This window comes from Phlebotomus papatasi, chromosome 1, assembly GCF_024763615.1.
Source record: "Phlebotomus papatasi isolate M1 chromosome 1, Ppap_2.1, whole genome shotgun sequence".
Taxonomy (NCBI): Eukaryota; Metazoa; Arthropoda; class Insecta; order Diptera; family Psychodidae; genus Phlebotomus; species Phlebotomus papatasi.
Genome location: NC_077222.1, coordinates 81810075 through 81829169, shown reverse-complemented (window position 1 = coordinate 81829169; position 19095 = coordinate 81810075). Strand labels below are relative to the sequence as shown.

At 34.2% G+C, this 19095-nt stretch overlaps 1 protein-coding gene across 9 annotated transcripts in view; it reads right to left on the bottom strand.

Annotated features, from left to right (window-relative positions):
* LOC129810352 (ras GTPase-activating protein raskol) overlaps nucleotides 1–19095 on the bottom strand; it is a 130294-nt gene that overhangs the window by 23870 nt on the left and 87329 nt on the right. For all 9 annotated transcript variants that reach the window (XM_055860770.1, XM_055860768.1, XM_055860771.1 and 6 more), the window contains 3 exons: nucleotides 10720–10831; nucleotides 10155–10339; nucleotides 5935–6916 (listed from right to left, as the gene is read on the bottom strand). In XM_055860770.1, the coding sequence (XP_055716745.1) occupies nucleotides 5935–6916; nucleotides 10155–10339; nucleotides 10720–10831 (1279 nt within the window). The remainder of the gene's footprint in view (nucleotides 1–5934; nucleotides 6917–10154; nucleotides 10340–10719; nucleotides 10832–19095) is intronic.

Genomic DNA, 19095 nt, shown 5'->3' with positions numbered 1-19095 from the left:
TTGTGCAATTTCCACCTGCGATCTTTAGATCCCTGTAACTACATTAGGGTAAAAAGTCTAAAAAGCGAGACAGTTTGGAAAGTTGGACGAATCAGTGCGGAATGTGAGACACCTCCCTAAAAACTTGATAATAAATCAATTAAATATTTCAATCTTCGATAAAAAGATTATTAACACTTAAACGACGAGACACTTTTTATGCACTGAAAATCAACAATAGAAAATAGAAAAACAATAAAAATAGAAAATGAGAAACATAATCAATGATAAGTCTTACATCTAACCTTGGAAAGTCCAACAGAATCTGATTCGGTGTATTTTGTGCTTCTATGAACGATAGGGACAAAAATAGCCCAAAAATTTAAGTAATTTTTCTGACAATACCAATAAATAATATTTTTCGCTTTAATGAAAAATATTACGTATCAGTATTGTAGTTTTTATTGTCAAAAGGGTTTTGCTTAAAAAAAATTAGAAATATAAAAAATAAATAAAATTAATTATGAATTTGAGAATTTAAAAATTCGCCATTTTTGAGCTTAAATATTTACTACATAGCAAATAGCTAGAGACTTGCAAAAAATATTCTAGATTCCTTCAACCTTCAACTTTACAATTATGTACAGACATAAGAAAAAAATAACTTTAGGTAGTCAGGAAAAATTATTTTCTTTATGGGACACTGGTGTTCCAATCGTCCTTAAAGGATTAAACCTAATTTTAAGATTATTTGAGAAGTTAAAAATACAAAAGTCGTTATTAAACAATCGAAGAGTGACTTGCAAGAAGAATTTAAAAATGTATTTCATGCGTGATATTCATAACTTTGACACGTTACTTTTCATTTTCTCTGTTTCTTATGGAAGTTCCTAGCAAAATATCAAAGTGTTTTGTTTGATTTTTTTACATAATTTGTGAAATATTATTAAGTCCGTAGTGAAAATCGAAGGATATACATAATATTCTAACAGAATCTTATCAGTTTTTAATAGATATTTCAACCAATTAATTGGAATATTCCATCAAATTAAAAAATAACACATTTTGAAAAGATGGACAAAATTTTGGAAAGTTGGACAAAAACTTTTGGAAAGGTGGACATAGTAATATTAATGACAAAATATCATACGAAATATGTAGAGTAAGTGTGCCAAATTTCGGCATAGTTTCATGCAAGCGCCAAAGTCTCAAGTTTGAAATGTAATATCTTTAATAGAAATTGATTTTTTTTATTCCTTCATCTTAAGGAGTGTTGCTTAGAGCCTTGTAGACAGTTTATCGTCTTTATTTACTCTAAAATCATTCTTAATACATTTTAAAATGAATAAAAATGTACTTAGCTTTGGTGCCCTATTTCGGCCACCTTCATTCTCATAGTTCCTTGCCCTTCAGGAATTCTTCCAATGCCTTTTTCACGTCAGCTCGTTTGTCTAAGCTACATTTTTTGTTATTCTTTTGCATTGTATAATCTCTAGAGTATGTAAAAACTAAAAATTCATGGAAATTCGAGGAACAAAAAAGGTGGCCGGAATTTGGCACACTTACCCTAAAAAATCAAATGTTGAGGGTTTTTGTGTATACTTGCACATTGGATGATTATGCTAATCTTTCCAATGGTTATGCTGTGATTATACCCCTGATCTTAAGCTTTTCTTTAATTCTAGGGCTTAAGGATGGCCTAAATACCATTCTTAAGTGCTTGAATCAAAGAGAAGCTTACAAAGGGTGGGGATTCGAAGTCACTCGCATCTAAGTTATCCCTCTGAATCTAAGACGGATTTGGGTTTCAGACTGGAGGTTTAGCCCAGTTCCTGATAGATCCGAAATCCTAAATAACGATCAATTTCGTTCGATTTTCAAAAGCTAGTGAACTATTTGCCTGTCTTATCCAATATTAAAGCCTGAACTAAAAATTCAAAAGTGGTCTATATTTATTTTATTGTTTTAATCGGTAAATAAACCATCTAAGAATATACGATAAAAAATTTCAGAAACTAATTTGAATTATTTCCGAAGATACAGAGATGAAAGCGAAGGAGCGCCAAGCAGATTTGCAAGCGTTCGGGAGAACATCCAAAAATTTGAAGCGTGTTTTCTCCACTTCTCATTTTGACAATTCCTTCGAATTGGCGGTTAAGATTAAGAAAACAAAACTTATAAAAGGAATTACATAAATAAAGGCTGCAGTATTAAATTCTCTTCTAGATGAACTTAAATGGTGTTTGGATTTTTTTTAATATCCTTTACAACGTGTTAAAGTCAATATTTCATCGTAAAATATGCACTTAAAAAAAACTCTAAAAAAGTTTCTAATTAATTTAAGCACTAGAAATATGTAAAAACATATGCAGAAAATTTCAAGAAACTCATTCTTTCCTTCTCTTAACACTGTCCCTAAATACTATTCACATGATCGAATTTGTTAATATATTCAAATTCTTTTACGTGTTAAAGGATATCGATAAATTTACAACTAATTGTATACGTCAGGTAAGAAAATCATTAAGAAACAATGTTCTATTAGAAGATCAGAATTATTCCACGCGTCAAAAGGTCATTGAAACATATCCCAGAAATAGCATGTTACTTTGACTTTGGGAAGAAAAAAAATGTAAAATTGTTAGTAAAAATCCTATTGGGGATTAATGAAATACTCGAAAATCATATAACCCACAAACAAATTCGTAGAAGTTTGCACTTTCTCCAAAAAATGATCATTTTACGAGCATTTTTTGTACTTTTACAAACATTTGTTCGTAAATGTTCGTAAACACACAAAAAATGTTCGTAAATTTCTGTCATTTGTTCGTAAATATTTGCTATACAAACAAAAATCTACGATCAAATGTTTGTAAAAGAACAAAATATGCTTTTACCCCATAAACTTTTTTGTGGGTCCCCAATAGAAATTCACAAACATTTACGAACAATTTTACAAAAGGGACAGATAATCCTAACCGGCTTATGTAGGTGAGATTCTTAACGTGAGCTAACTCGGAGTGCATGCAAATTCGATTTAGAGCTGAAGTTGGGAAACGCCATTCAGTTATCTTGAATCAAATTCGTGAAATTATACAAATTTTGTATTTAAACCAAAATATCAAAGATTTGGATGGAGTGACAGAAAAGTGATATATGGGTGAAATGTAGACCAGAATGTACTCTATAATTTTCCTATAGAACATGATCTCATCGATTACTCAGAAGCCAAGATAAGCGAGGTTTTTTGTTTCTTAACTCGTTTTTTCATCCAGAGTTCCCCAAGTAGTCATTTGTTGAACTTCAACTATATCAAGGAATTGTTGTATTTTGTGGGACTTTCCATTTAAAACCCTATTTTAAGTGTCTTGGTGGAGTAGAGGCAGTCAAATTGGCATCTGAGTGATTTCAAAGCGTTATTATGAGAAAAATCAATTTTTTCACACTTAAACGGCAAAACCGAAGTGATAGCGTAGTCTGAGCGGAAAATGATGTATGGACGAAATGTAGAGACAAATGTCCTCTACAATTATGTCGAAGTAATCATCAAAATCGGTTCAGCGACAGTCGAGATAATTGAGGTTATGTGATATTGAAATTGGTTTTTCGACTGTGGCGCCCCTGGTGTTGGTCCCACAAAGTTCAAATGTTCTAGAAAGTTGTAGCATTTGGTGAGATCTTTCGTTTAAGCCCTCATTCATCAAAATCGGTCACATAGAACCGGAGATATGATTTTTTGAATTTTGTGAACTTTGACCCCTCATATCTCCGGTTCTATTGAAACCACAGAGCGCATACGCACCATTTTGGAAACGTCCTAGACTGGACTACAACATACTAAAATTTCATTAACTTGCACAATGCCGTTTTTGAGAAAAGTGACTTTGAATTTCGATGAATTTTGACGCTATCACAGCGCCACCTGTGGTGACTTTTTGAACTTCCATCTGAAAGTGCTCATCGAGACGAAACCCAAAAGGTAAAATTTAGGTCGATATGTTAATTAGAACCGGAGATAGAGGCCGGTCAATGTTCGAACTTTGACCCCTTATAGCTCGGGTCAGGGGTTATGGATCGACTTAAGGTTTTTTTTGTTTGATAGGTATAATCAACGGCTACAACATACTAAAATTTCAGCCCGATGCACAATGGAATTTTTGAGTTATTTAACTTATAAGATTTAAAAATTTTCTTTTTAATAATAGCGCCCCTAGCGGTGGTTTTATGAACTTGCGATGTTAGAAGGGGAAGTGGCATTTCACGAGAGCTTTCCAAAAAGCCCTCACTTTTTAAATTCTGACAATTAGAACCGGAGTTATGGCCATTTTAAGAAATTTTTTTTGGACCCTTATAGCTCGGGTCTGGGGGGTCAGGGGACCTTAAGTTTGGTATTGATGGAAAGCTCTAAGGCCCAGCTATAACATACTAAAATTTGAGCCCGCTCGATGCCATAGGGGCGGAACTATTGAGAAAACAAAAAAAGGGGGGTCTTCAAAATGGCGGAAGGAGGGGTGGGGGGTGGGGGGTCAATGCACCAAGTTGCAATTTTCACCCGATATATAACCTTTGCCGAAAACCGCAAGTCGATATCTTTTTTAGTTTAGGAGCTATTAAGCTCCAAAGAGCGGCCGGCCGGCCGGGAACGTAAATTAGCCACATATATATTCGTGATCAGGAAGTGCTGAAACACATTTTGGCCAAATTTGAGCTCGATCGGACGACATGAAATTTTGTTAGGATTATAGTAGGTGGTGAGATTGTTAAGAATCTCACCTAATACTTTTTCAATGTAGGTAATGCCCTAGACACTGCCTAGACACACTTACGACTAAAGTCCACAAACGCCTAAGCTCGTTCATAGCTAAGTCAGTTCCTGACGCAGTACAAACGAGGCTTAGCATTCACTGGTATCCACAAAACATAACTTTCGTGGGTTTTTATGCAGATATTTCTACTTAAATGCACTAATCTCCTTTGAAAATGAAACTATTTGTAAATTCATGTTTCAGTACACGTCCAAAATATTGTTAATTACAATTATTTGTGAGGTGGAAGCTAACTCGCGACTTAAGCCAATTTTAGCGATTCTAATGAATAATTCTTGTTGTTATACGTGAATTCTGAAGCAAATTTAAAAGTAGTTTTATTTTCAAAAGTATACTGGTACATTTTAGTAGAAATATCTGCATAAAAACCCATGAATGTTTTGTGAGTGCCAGAAAATGTTAAGCCTCGTTTGTAGTGTGTCAGGAACTGACTTGGCTATGAACGAGCTTAGTCGTTTCTGGACTTTAGTCGTAAGTGTGTCTAGGGCATGACGCAAGAATATTAATCCATATTTCTATGTAAACTCCATAAGTCTCGGTATTATTATTAAAACAAAAATCTAAAAGTCTCACTTTTGTTTAAAGTATCACTCAGTAATCTATTTGAATGAACCTAGGATGTGCTTATGAAAATCAAAATTCTTTTCAGATAATCTAGGAATGATTGCAATTTGTGAAAGTTTTGGGTACGAAGAATTGCGTCGAACGGATCGAACAAAATAATTTCCACGCTATTTTTTACTCACACAGCTCAATTCACAATCGAACTTATTGCTTGAAAAGGATCTCAGTTACTATAACGTTATCTGAGCTTATCACAGATTTGTCTATTTTTCAATACCGAAGACTACTCAAGTTTTAACAATCCAAATCTCAAGATGAGCTAGGTTTACATGAGATTTAAACCTATTATGGCTTAACTATCGGATTAAGTTGTAAGTCTGTCTAGGGCATTATTCTATTATCATTTTTGAAACCGAAAATTCGATACTCTCTAAAAAGGAGTTAAAAGTGTGTTTTGGCGAATAATAGAAATAATCCTTTTGAACACAAAAATATAATTTTCTAATTGTTATTAGAAGCTTCGTTCAGCCTGATTTTTACATCAAGATTATCAGAATTTACTTACTTATGCGAGTCTGCGATGCTTGTCCATGCAACTCTCACAGCATTCCTCAGCGCCTGTTGTTGTCGCGATAGACTTCCGGTAGCTTTTGAGGGGTCCACCTCGCAGTCCCTGTCGCTGGAAATGATCTCCGCAATTGGGGCTGAGAGTGTGTCTTGCAGGTACTGCTCACCGGTGAGCTTAAGGAAGGCCTCCATACTCTTGGTGGCGAGTGAATTTCCTCTAAATGTGAGCCTCTGATCGCCAACACGAAGCAAATCCAGGGCTACGACATCTGTGAGGAAAGCACCCGCCATTCCCTGTGAATGCATCAGAAGAACCAAAGCCTGACCGATATCTTCCTTTGCTTTGACACCAATCACTGGCTCGAGAATCTCGCAAACTTTCTTGTAGTGCTCCTTGAGATATGTCAGGAAATCTCCATAGATTTCAAGTGGGAGAATATCGATACTCTGAAAGCGACACTTTATCCGTAGCGTGGGAAAGCCATCCTTAACAGAATTTCTGCCAAAACTGTCCACTTTGTCCGAAATTATGGGATACCAATCCTCACAGAACATCCTTGCGGTTATCTCGTGTATGGGAATTTTGACGCAGCCTACGTATGTATGTTTATCCCGTTTCTTCTTCCGTTCACCCTCACGGAAAACATTAACTGTGATAAGATTGATGTCTGGTATGTCGGGAAAGTCAAAATACTCGCCCCAGAAGAGGAGGTCTCCCTTGAGCTTCACCGATGTGCGCCCATACAGCGTCTTATCGAGGTTAATCTCGCAGAAGTACTTCTTCTTTGGTGGCAGACCTTTGGCTTCGTACACCCACATCTTCAGTGAGTTGTCCGTGCGTCGTGTGTGGTCAGCATTGGGTGCTATTGACTTACGCAAACTGTAGATCCATAGATCTCTTTCCTGGCGACTTCCACAGCTGTAGTATCGCTCACCACGTGGTCCACCACGCACCTGGAAGCAATGCCTTCGTCCCAGGACTGGAAGACCAAAAAAAAAGGGAATAAGGCACCATCGAGGGGAAATTAGAGGGTGTTCGTGACTTTGTTCGTCATGCATGATCAAGACTGGGATGTTTTTTTGTAGCCCCAATGAAAGAAAACGGAATGGTTTTTTGTTATGGACTTCTATTTCATCTATCAGGTCGGTTCTTCAACTTCAGTTTTTTTTTCTTCTTGAGAAACTAATAAATACCAAAAACATCTGGACTTCCTGATTTTTGAGCGATAACACTGCATCCTGAATGCTTCACTCACGGATTGGCAGGTTATTTTTTTCTCCTAGTCAATTAATGATTGATATTTCGTGAGAAACGAATAATACATTTAACAGAAAATTTTTATTATTTAACTTCCTTTACGTGAGATTTATGTTATACAAAAATGTATATGGGAAAATAGTGAAAAGTTTCTTTATAAAAATTGGACAATCATGCCTTCTGTAATACCAATAGCAACAGGTTATTGGGGGAAAAAAGGCGATTTCAACTTTTCTGTGACTCGATACAAGATAACAAAAACACTATTTCATAATTTTTTATTACCAAATATTAATTTTTTTTTGACTAACTTTCTCCATAGAAAGTTTATATTTTTCTTTCTCATTTAAATTTATATTTTTGGTAAAGGTGTTCTACATATTTGAAAAAGCGGAAAACTTACTAATCTACATCTCTAAAAGATGAAGAAAGTCAATTAATTTTTCCCACTAATCCTAATCACTTCTATGAATCATTTAAAAATTTAATGAATTTTTATCTGTTTTTGCTTTAGGAAGAGATCTAATTCTATTGAGACCATTTCATAACATTCTTTTACTGAATAGACTAGACATAGAGTTATATTGAAAAGTTTCTGAATAGAAGAAAAAGAAATAATAATGAATGGTAGAAATAAAAATAATGTTCTATTCGAATTTAAAAGATGATAGCGATGGTCATAAATTTTGATGAAATTCTAACGAAATCATTTAATAAAATATATATCTGGAAGCTATTCGGGATGCATTCCAAACACATACAATCGGAATAAATTAACTTTTCTGGGGCATTAGCATTTATGGACGAAAAAGAACCATTTGAAAAGAGTTCTATGAATAAATTTTGGATGTGGCCAATGAAAGAAATTAAATTGCTGGAGAAACGAATGCATAGAAAAAGACCCAAACAAAGGATTAAAATAGTAGATAAGTTATCGGAAATACGAAATAAAACATATATTCTGATAAGATAGGCATGAATGAGTAACCATGATCTTCAAGTGCTATGGCCGTGTTTTTTTTTTCGGGATGACCGTAAAACGAGGTAGGGTAGTGTGCCAAATTTCGGCCAGCTTCTAATTTCGGCCATGGAAATAAATTAATTAAAATTATGTAGGGTAAGTGTGCCAAATTTCGGCATAGTTGCATGCAAGCGTCAAAGTCTCAAGTTTGAAATGTAATATTTTAAATACAAATTGATTTTTTTATTCTTTCTTTTGTAAGAGTGTTGCTTGGAACCTTGTAAAGAGTTTACCGTCTTTATTCACTCTAAAATCATTCTTAATACATTTTAAAATGAATAAAAATATAGACATAGCTTTGGTGCCCTATTTCGGCCACCTTCATTCTCATAGTTCCTTGCCCTTCGGGAATTCTTCCAATATCTTTTTCACGTTATCTCGTTTGTCGAACCTACATTTTTTGTTATTCTTTTGCATTGTATAATCTCTAGAGTACGTAAAATCTAAAAGTTCATTGATATTCGAGGAAGAAAAAGGTGGCCGAAATTGCAAGCTGGCCGGAATTTGGCACACTTACCCTCTGTTATCTTCGAATATTCAATGAATTCATTTTGTTTTTAAATATTTATTCATTTTAGGATGTATTAACACAAAGACCGTTAAATTTTAGGTATAATTTGAATTTAAATTGCGTTGTAAAAACTCAGTGTGGAAAGAGTCTTACAAAAAATGTGACAGATCGATTGTGTTTCTAGCAGTCTTACGATTTGTGGTGAAGTGCAAGAGGTTTTCCTTCGGTGTTTTTCATGAAAATTGATTAGTTTTCATTAAAGATTGTTTCTGTTTATGTTAATAGTGAATCAATCTTTATATTTCGGGTAAAATTTCCCAGCTGGATCCTGTATTTCGCGTAAAAAGTATATACTTTGTGAGCGTCCCTCCGATGAGGCAGTGTTGCCTATTCCGGCCACATCTTTTGCTTTCCTAAATTTCTCATTCATTTTATGTTTTTTTTTTCTTCAATTTCTGAGTTCTACAATGTCAATAGAAAAAAGCCATCGCTTCTATGAAAAAGATGATGCGGAAAAAGCCTTGGAAGAGTTCAGGGGGGGAATTCTGTAACCCTGTGAATTGATCACCTGTCAAAATTGGTGAACGCTTCACTAAAGTGATCACAAAAGAGATTCTGTAACTTGCGATAGCTTCACGTGAAGGGATCACTTTTAGGTTATGTTTTTCACTTGTCAATTTTTCAGTGAAGATGATGTTATCACTCGGTGAAGCCAATGAAATTTTTTTTCATACTCAGCTTGAAAAACAGCACTACATCATTTCTAATACTCAATTCTAATGTTTTCCATTGTTATTTAGTTCAAATATTGATGAAAATCTTAAATTTAATAAAATTTCAACACATTTCCCCTCTCTGCTTCACGCAAAGTTACAGAATAACTTTTCTAGCAGTCGTGAAGAGAAGCCCGTGAACCTTTCACTAGTGAATCGTTCACTAGTGAAGCGTTCATCGAGTTACAGAATTCCCTCCCAGGAAGGGCAAATTGTTACGGGAATCTGCGCGTAAATTTGAGATGCTACTCTTCAGGTCTTCAGGACAAATTACACGGAAGATCTCAGGGCTTGTGGGTCATATAAACGTATTAAACTAAATATTAAACTCGTTCCGCTTGACGTTTTGAAATTTTCTATCCGTTGCGTCACAGAAGGTGGCCGGAATTTCACTCAAAGTGGCCGGAATACTACCCAAAGCAATATCCATATTATTATTAATTTTTCAATATTTTAGAAAGTGATTTAAAGAAAACAATGATGATAAACTAGTTTTCAAGGTTCCACACAACCCTCCCGAAAAGGAAGTAACAAGAAATATCAATATGAATTAAAAATATTGCATTTCAAACTTAGGACTTCGGTTCTTATATGCAACTATGCCGAAATTTGGCACACTTACCCTAAATCTATCAAAATGCGAAGTTAAACTTACCAGATTGATGAACTGGAGCCACCCCAACGGCTCCCGTGCAGGAGAGATCAATTGTTGACATCACAGCGTGACTGGAAAGGAGACTCTCATGTGATCGTGATCCTCTTAGCCCACCTGGGCCCCTCTTAGCGCGCTCCAATTTCGTCACGGATTTTGTACGTTTCAGCGGGTTCGCTCTGAAGGATCTAAAAAAAAAATTAAATTATTAATTACAAAAGGGTTTTCTGAACCGTCATTCACTGCAGGTGGAATTCTTAAATGACCACACTCCATAAGATGATTTCATAATTCACCTTAATGAATATTATAGGTGTTGTTTATGAGAAGTTTAAAATGCATTTAAATAACATCTCGTGCATCGTCGATGAGGAAATCAGTGTGATAAATAAATTTTACTTTCACTTTGAACCCCGCATCGACAAGTGAATCGTGCTCGAGAAAAGAGATTCTTGAGATATTTCTTGAATTAATTGACTATCTTGTAAATATAAATTGGATTGTCCCTCAATGTGGCAGGAACGACAGAGAAAAAAAACACACAATACCCGTAGATGGTGTCTTTTACCTTTTAGAGAAGAAATTTGTAAATCTGGATGTTGGTGCTTCAGGTTGTTTCTGATTGAGAATCGGCGTGGCTGGAGCTGATCCCCGACGACAAGCTTTCTCGTACGATGTGTCTGGAAGAAATAGAAAAGGACAGAAGGTTAGAAGATCGCTAAAATAAGTTTGGAAAAAAACATCTATAAAAATGTTAATCCCTCTCGTTTCTGTACCATCAGTTTTTTTTTAGTAGTCTTACCAGCACTATGGAAATTCTTATATAATGAAAATATAATGTATTATACATTTCAATCGTGGCAGTTTGTGCCTAGGAAGAGGAAAGGAGAGAAAAATATCTACATATAAAAATTATTGAAGCTATTGAGGCTCGCGATCAGGTTTTGTCGCCATTCTCTCTCTTTCTCGCGCGCGTTTTCAGTTGTTATGTTATTGAGTTGTGAACATTTTATAAGAATTCACAACTCTTGTATTTTACTTAATCAAATTGAATTTGGTTTTTCCAGTGCCTATTCTTTGTCATGTGTCCAAGTTAAAATTATTTAGCTGAGACGCATTACAGATTCTGTTTTCTAACATTGGATATGAAACAAAAACGATTCTGTTCATTTACAGCTGGAGTTTGATTCTCCAATAGTGTCTTGGCTAAAAAGTAAATGGAATCCTATTTGCCCAATATCGAATTTACAACAAAACTTCCGCAAAAGGTTGGGAAATGTAATGGAACAGGAATATTATGAGTGTCGTTATTTTGTTTTTCTTCAAAACTAAAAGAAACCTCAGACACATTGATAGTCGAGACACTTCGAAATTCGAACAAGAAGTGCGTTAGCAACCACCCAGATGCAAAGAAAAGCAAAAATGTTTTTTCTTCGGCTTTCGAAATTTTTTTTTCGAAATTTCGAAATGTCTTATCTCTTAGCCAAACCCTAGCTGTGAATGGTATGATCCTCTCCATTCACAGCTGGAGTTTGATTCTCCAATAGTGTCTTGGATAAAAGGTAAAGGAAGCTTTATTTGCATAAAATATCGTTGGTGTTCAAAAAATTAAAATTAAAATTAAAATTTCAATTTTAAAATTAATGGCGCTGGCACACCTTTTAAATTGAGTGAAATTCAATCGATTGAAATTTTACCTCTTACTCTTTTAAACTTAAAATCAGATATTGTTGTCTCTTTTTGTCAAACGAAAATTGAAAATGAAATTGAAATTTCAATTTTCAATTGGCAGAAAGCAACAGCCACATCTAAATTTAAGTTTGAAAGAGTAAGAGGTAGAATTTCAATCGATTGAATTTCACTCAATTGAAATGGTGTGCCAGCGCCATAAATTTTCGCACAAGGTAGGGAAAATTTGTAAAATATCACATAAAGAAGCTGTTAAAAATAATACAGTGCTCGCTTCGTAATCCGGATGATTGGGAGACAATATGACAGATGTCCGCTTCGTAATCCGGATGAATTTTTTAAATTTGTTCAACGTCTCGAAAATTTAATACAATGTTTTTTTTAGAATTAGAATAAAAGTTTTAAAGAAGTTTAAAAAGACATAATTAGAGAATTCTATGCTATTATACTTCATTTATTATACAAAAACATCACAGGATAATTCATTTTCATTGCTGAATACTCGTGCATACATAACTTCAAAATGATTTAAATGTAACCGTCGATAACTCGTCCGGATTACGGCGATCCGGATTAGAGAGCGGGTACTGTACTCAGTAATTTTATTAGAGGAATTTTAATGGAACAAGAATATTTTGAGCGTCATTGCTTTGTTTTTCCTCACAACAAAGTGGAGACTAACACTCGAGACACTTCGAAATTCCAACAGGAAATATTTCAGCCACCACGCGGGCGAAACGAGAAGTAAAAATTTGTTTTCGGGCACTGATCTTCAAAGTTTTTAAACTCCAGGAATAAAGCAATTGACACACTTGACTAAACTTTTCACAATATAACGAATTTTATTTCAACCAAAGAGGGAGGAGTAAGTCATACGGAAAGGGTCTTGTTCATTTGCCACGAAATGATTCAAGAGTCTTGAGAATACTTCAAAGATGTGCGTTAAAGCCAAAAATTGTGTGACAGAAAGTTAAAAACATGAATACAAAAAATTGAAGTGTGAAAATTTTATAAAATAAGGACTAAGGACAACCGAACACAAGTGAAAAAAAATAGTAAACTTAAAGATTGAATAAGCCACTATTTACAAAAAACTCAAGGACCAACAGAATGCTGGTATGATGGTGAATTTAAAAGAGGTTGTAATTTGAGGGGCAATCAATGGGTCAAGTGATAGAATACTCGCTCTTCTATGATGCTAATGTCCCGGGTTCGAATCCCCTTTAGATCCCCAGGAATTTTTCTGGGGTTGGTTAAAGGTGTTCAGATTGCATGCAGTGAGCTTCACTGCACTTGATTCCACGGAAATCAAAAACTTCAATGTTTAAGAATGGTCCTCACCGATTAGGCATGGTATATCGGATCGGTAAAGACCATCATTAAGTGCTAGAATTAAAGAAAAGCTTACGAACAGGATGGGGTCAAAGTCACCTACGGAGGACAAAGTCATCCGCATCTACGGTACCAAAACTATTTTTAAATAATTTTCGAAAATTTTTCAGAAAATTCCCAATACAATACATATTTCTCTTAAAATTAAAAAAAAACTTTTAGGGTTTAAAATGGAAATCATGAATTATTCGATACTATAGTCGTTCAAAAGATCTAACATGATGAAATGTTCTCGTCAGGAAGAATTTTTTTTTTGACACATCTGTTTCACATGATAAATTAAAAAATAAATATCTGCTTATAAACTGTAATCATTTCATATATATATATATAAATATTATAAATACGGATATGCTTAGAACAGTCAAGCAAACAAGAGGTGAAAATATATTTAAATTTAACTTTGTTGCAGAATAAACAGCTGTTCAAAGTATTGCAAGCAATTGTTACGAAATTAAACGTGAATCTTGAAAAAATATGGAATCCAAAGACATTAAATAGAATTGTCTGTTTTCCAAAACAGCAAAAGTGATAATTACTTCGACTGTAATGGTCTCTACACATTAGAAAAAATTATGTCCATATTTGACAATATTGAGGAAATTTTGATAGAATTAAACTATAAACACGATATAAGTTTTTATAGTATATAGAGGTTATAAATATATTTAAATAAAGTAAGTTTTCAATGCTTAAGCTTAAGTTAAAGTTTCAAATTAACTCAAGGGTTTCAGTGAAATTTCACACTAATCTCGACAGTTTCTAGAAGTATTACGGGCCTCCTATAGATCCTATTTCAACTATGAAGTATCAGACCACCCATCAGTTCTCTTCAACTCTAGTTCTAAGATCACAATCTTAATACGCATGCAATGATACTTTCCAAGATTCATCAAAGTAGAACATCCTGATAAGAGAGAATCAAATCGTACTTCAGACTACAGGAGTGCAACTATGGCCAATAGATAATTAATTTAAAGTATCTTTTAGTCCTTTTAGTAATGCTTTGAAGTATCAAAAAATATTTGATGTTACTCCAACAATTTTGTCTGAAAAACTGTTTTTTTCTTATTTCTGTATTATTTATGTGCTGTTTTCTCTACAGTAAAGCAATAGGTTGTTTCACCGAAAGTTAACTTGCGGTTGAGTTGTGCCCCTATATATCTAATGAGCAATTTTTTGTAGGGCATGATCACATATTGCACGAAATAAAACCTGAATTCTGTAGGGACATATGCATAGCTAATCATACGAATCGCAGGTTTTATAAGCTTTCAAAACCTATCCATAAATTTGAATGGTGAAGAATGTGTGACTGGAATTCCACTCAATTTCATACAAAACTCTTATGTTCTCGAGATTCAATCAACCTGTCTCTCTCTCTTCAATCGACCGGGTGCTAGGAGATCGATAGAGACCCCAGATTTGCGTCCACTGCGAAAGAGTGAGAAGTTGAAAATGATTGAGAAAAGGACGCTAAGAGGTCTCGGAGGGCAAGTGGAAGAATACAAGAGTCTCAAAGTTCTCTCTCCGTCTTCTTTTAAACATTTTTTCTCTTCACCTTTTTATCCGTATTTTCTATGCCAAAGGGACAAAGAGAGTGTGAGAAAGAGAGAGAATTATAAAATACCTTTGTTGGCCATTCGCGTCAGTCAGCAGCAGCAATGTAATTAAAGATCAGGTACTAATCGAAAGAGAGAGATACCTTGAGGATTTCTTTTTGTTCTCCACTTTATCCACGTCCCTCTCTATATATATCTTATTTGTATATCAGAAAAGAGAAAAAGACTTCAATGAACAATAAAAAAAAAATCATCCCAATGACAAGCAGCTGGAGGAATTCAGAGAATTCCAATCCAATTCACTATCTTTTTTTTTTGCTTCTCCTTTTATATTCACCACCATGATCGCCTGTTTTCGATTTGTGGCACACAAGAAAATAGATTAAATATTCATCAACGGACAGGGTGAAGTTTTGCCCAAAATTGCCATCAGTTGCACCTGGAGGGCTAACAAGTCGTGATATTCGCAACACAGATAAAATGTAATAGAGATTCCACCTCAAGTGACCTTCAACGTGAGTATCATCAATACTCAGGGCTTTTGCCCATTAGACAAAATTGATGTTAATTCACATCTCACCGTGTTTTTCACCCACTGTGCAACATGGAAATTACGATTCCTGCCCACTTGTGTGCAAGATAAGAAACGTAATTGAAAAGTAATCCCCAAGATACTCCATTCACTATGACTTATCGTTGTTTCGTGATTAATATGGGAAAGACTAGAGATAAATGCATTTTATTACATTCTGCAGAAACATGAGAGAATTTCAAGAACTTATTTTTATAATACACAAATATACAAAATGCTTATTTATTTACCAAAATGGGGTAAATTTAATACTTTACTCTATATGCGTTTGTCGTATCTGACATAGATAAAAAAACGTATCATAAAAACATTCTTCCTGGATTCTCAGCCTTTTTAGTAGGTAACCTGAAATTGCATTTAGTGTACTAATACAAATGCACTAAAATGATGTGAATTGCACTTAATTATTCGGAACGATATCGGATTGATAGATATAGGATCATGGGATGTAAATGAAAATAATGTTGATGGTCCACCGATCGATTTAAAGAAGAATCTCAACATTTATGTATGTTTCACGTAAGTTTTAAATTTTAAAAGATACTTTCTGAGTTATCTTTAGTGAATTTACTCTAAAATAGGTATTTCATATTTTTAGAAAATGACAAAAACCAACAAATGAAGCATTTAGAGTGATCGGAGCGCAATGTCTCAGATGAACAAAATTGTAGTCCTAAATGTTGCCTATCGTCTGGTGTCAATGGATTTTTAATATTTTGTTTGATTTATTTCATACCAGTTTTTACAACCTCACTCTATAAGACAATTTTAGGTAACTTTTAGAGACAGCCCAATTTTACACCCTAAAGGAGTGGTTTTGCAAAGTTTTTTGTAATTATCAAAATTAAAGCACAACTAATGACCCTTTTCAACGGACCCACACTTTTATGTTCTGTTCCCTAGAACCTGAGATATAAAGGATAATTTTAGGCAATGCAGAAAAGAATATAAAAGTATTGATTTAAAAAAATTGAGATGTGATTGAGCAAAACCAAAACCATATTCTTAATCAGGAGACTCGACTCTATCACTGAGAAAAAAAGAGGGTGCGATTAACATTTTTTCCTCAGAACTTTAACACTTTTTAGGTGTAAAAATATATCAACATTTTTTAATGTTAATTTTACACCTTATTAAGGGTAAAATTAACATGAAAAAGGGTAACTTTAACCCCTAATACATCTAAAAAGGGTAATATTTACACCGATTTCGGATCAGTACTGCAGAGTAAAATTAACATTTCCGGAATGTTACTTCAACTATTTCGGATTTCTCTCACTCACTCAGTGATCAAACGTATCATGTGAGACCTCTGAGACAAAAACCGTGTTGCATAGTGTAAGTGTCAAAACAGGGTTACTTTCAAAGAATCCCCGGACATCCTTTCATTTTCACCAGTGTTATAGAATGTTTTGCCACGGTTATTTTATTATTATTATTATTATGTAATTTGTATACTTTCTTTTTAATCTAAAAAACGTCTTTTAATTTCAAAATAAGTCCTATGAATGTCCAGAAGAAATTTAGAATATTAAATTGTGGAGCTCAGAGGCAAAATGACACACATCCTATGCTTTAGCCATAGGATATGTGTCATTTTGCCTCTGAGCTCCACAATTATACTTGTTTGAGCTCGATGAAATCAAAATTTAACAATTAGAATTGAGGATTTTCTAAAAATTTGGTAAACATAAAAAAACAAAAGTCCCGGATTACGAACATTGCTATAGGGTTGAGTCTACACTTATGGATGTTATACACACTTATGGACAACACAAAAATCTTGAGTTATTACATTAAACAGGTTTCGAAAAGTAAAAAAAAATGTTAATTACATCATAAACTAATAATTTTATAACTTTTCGAAATCTGTTTTACGTAAGAACTTAAGATTCTTGCACGCTGTCCATAGGTGTATAACATCCATAAGTGTAGACTCCACCCTAACTGAAATAAAACGCGCGAATTTTAATTCAGTAAAATGTTGTAATGAAAAACATTTTAATGCCAATAAAAAAAAATTAGCATATCATAAAAATAATAAATTACTTTTTTGTCTTCAATAGTTTGTTAGAACAATTAAACACTTTAAAGTTTTTTATTAAATAAATATATGTGGGGCAATATATCCAACTTTGTTTTGTAAACATTTCTTCAAAATTGCCAATGAATATGAGCGAAATGTTTAGATCTAGATTTCATTAACTCTCACAATGTCAAAAACATATTTGCACAAGTCGTTATTCATTGGCTTTTACACCAAACGCACAATAAGTTTTGCATTGTAAACTTGTTTTTTACATTTCAATAGAAGTATGAGTGAGACCAAGATCAAGTTGTCCGCCTTATTCTCACAGAGAATTTCGCAAACATATTTACAAAACAAGTTATTGTGCGCTAGGCATTATGAGCAATGCAAAATAGGCTTTGTTTTGTAAACATGTGTTTGGTATTTGAGCGAGAGGGTGAAATGTGGTTATAGTCATCTCACTCACTCCCATAGGCAACATCAAAAACATGTCTACAAAAGCTACAGTGAGTCAACGGCCCCTGTATATGTACCTGTGTGAAGGAGTCGTTGAGTGAGTACGACATTAATGCCCAACGCACATTAACTTTTGTTTCGTAAAAATGTTTTCGAAACAGTCTGGAAGAGTGAGCGAGATAACTAGATTTAGATCTCACTCACTCTCATTGAAATTTCAAAATAATATATACAAATCAAGTAGTATTATGCGCTGGGTATAATGCCCAACGCTACGGATTTCTATATTCCTGGGGGTGGATTATGTAAGTAAGTGAACCCGGTGAATGATTCACTTGACAGATCAAAATGAACATTTCACTAGTGAAACGCTAAAATGTGATTATGAAGGCGGTGAACGATTCACTTCACTCAGTTTTTTGAGGTTAGGTTTTTTACCATCATTTGATGGAGTGAAACTGGAAGTGAATGCAATTTTTAGGACGAAAAATACATTGTAGAACCGGAAGTAAGGCTTTTGCACATAACTATAATGTGACTCGAAATCATTGAGTTTATAAAGCATTTAACGCAAAAAAATTGCCAAAATATAATTTATCGAAACACTGTTTTCGTGGCACGTATAGAGTATTCACTTTCAGACAAATCGAAAAGATTGACAAAATTTCTCACTCACGTTAAAAGACGCTGGTCTCAGGTTTGTACACATTTTGTATTATTTTAACGCCAATTTCACTCCATTTTTGCTAAAATATCGCGGAAAACTTAGAAAATTTGTGAAAAACTACACGACCACTAAACAAAAACAATGAATTTTGACGTCTTCGAATTCACTTTAGCAGTTTTTCACCGCAACTGATTCACTCACTCATTCATAATCACTTTTCTAGCAGTTGTGAACGATTCACCAGTGAACGTTCACGATTTTTACATAATCCACCCCCTGGGTGCAGTTTTATTTGGTTTGTTTGCACTACTATGAGACACGAAAATCTCCATACCTACTATCCAGGAATATAGTAATCCATGCCAACGTACAATAACTTTTGTTTTGTAAACTTATTTTTGACATTTCAATGAGAGCGATTGTGATCTAGATCTAGTCATCTCGCTCACTCTCAAAGGAAGTTTTGAAAACATTTACAAACAAAAATTATTGTGCGCTGAGCATAATCCATAAGTCTTTAACTGCGTTTTTGAGTAAATAGGACGAGTTGAACTAGG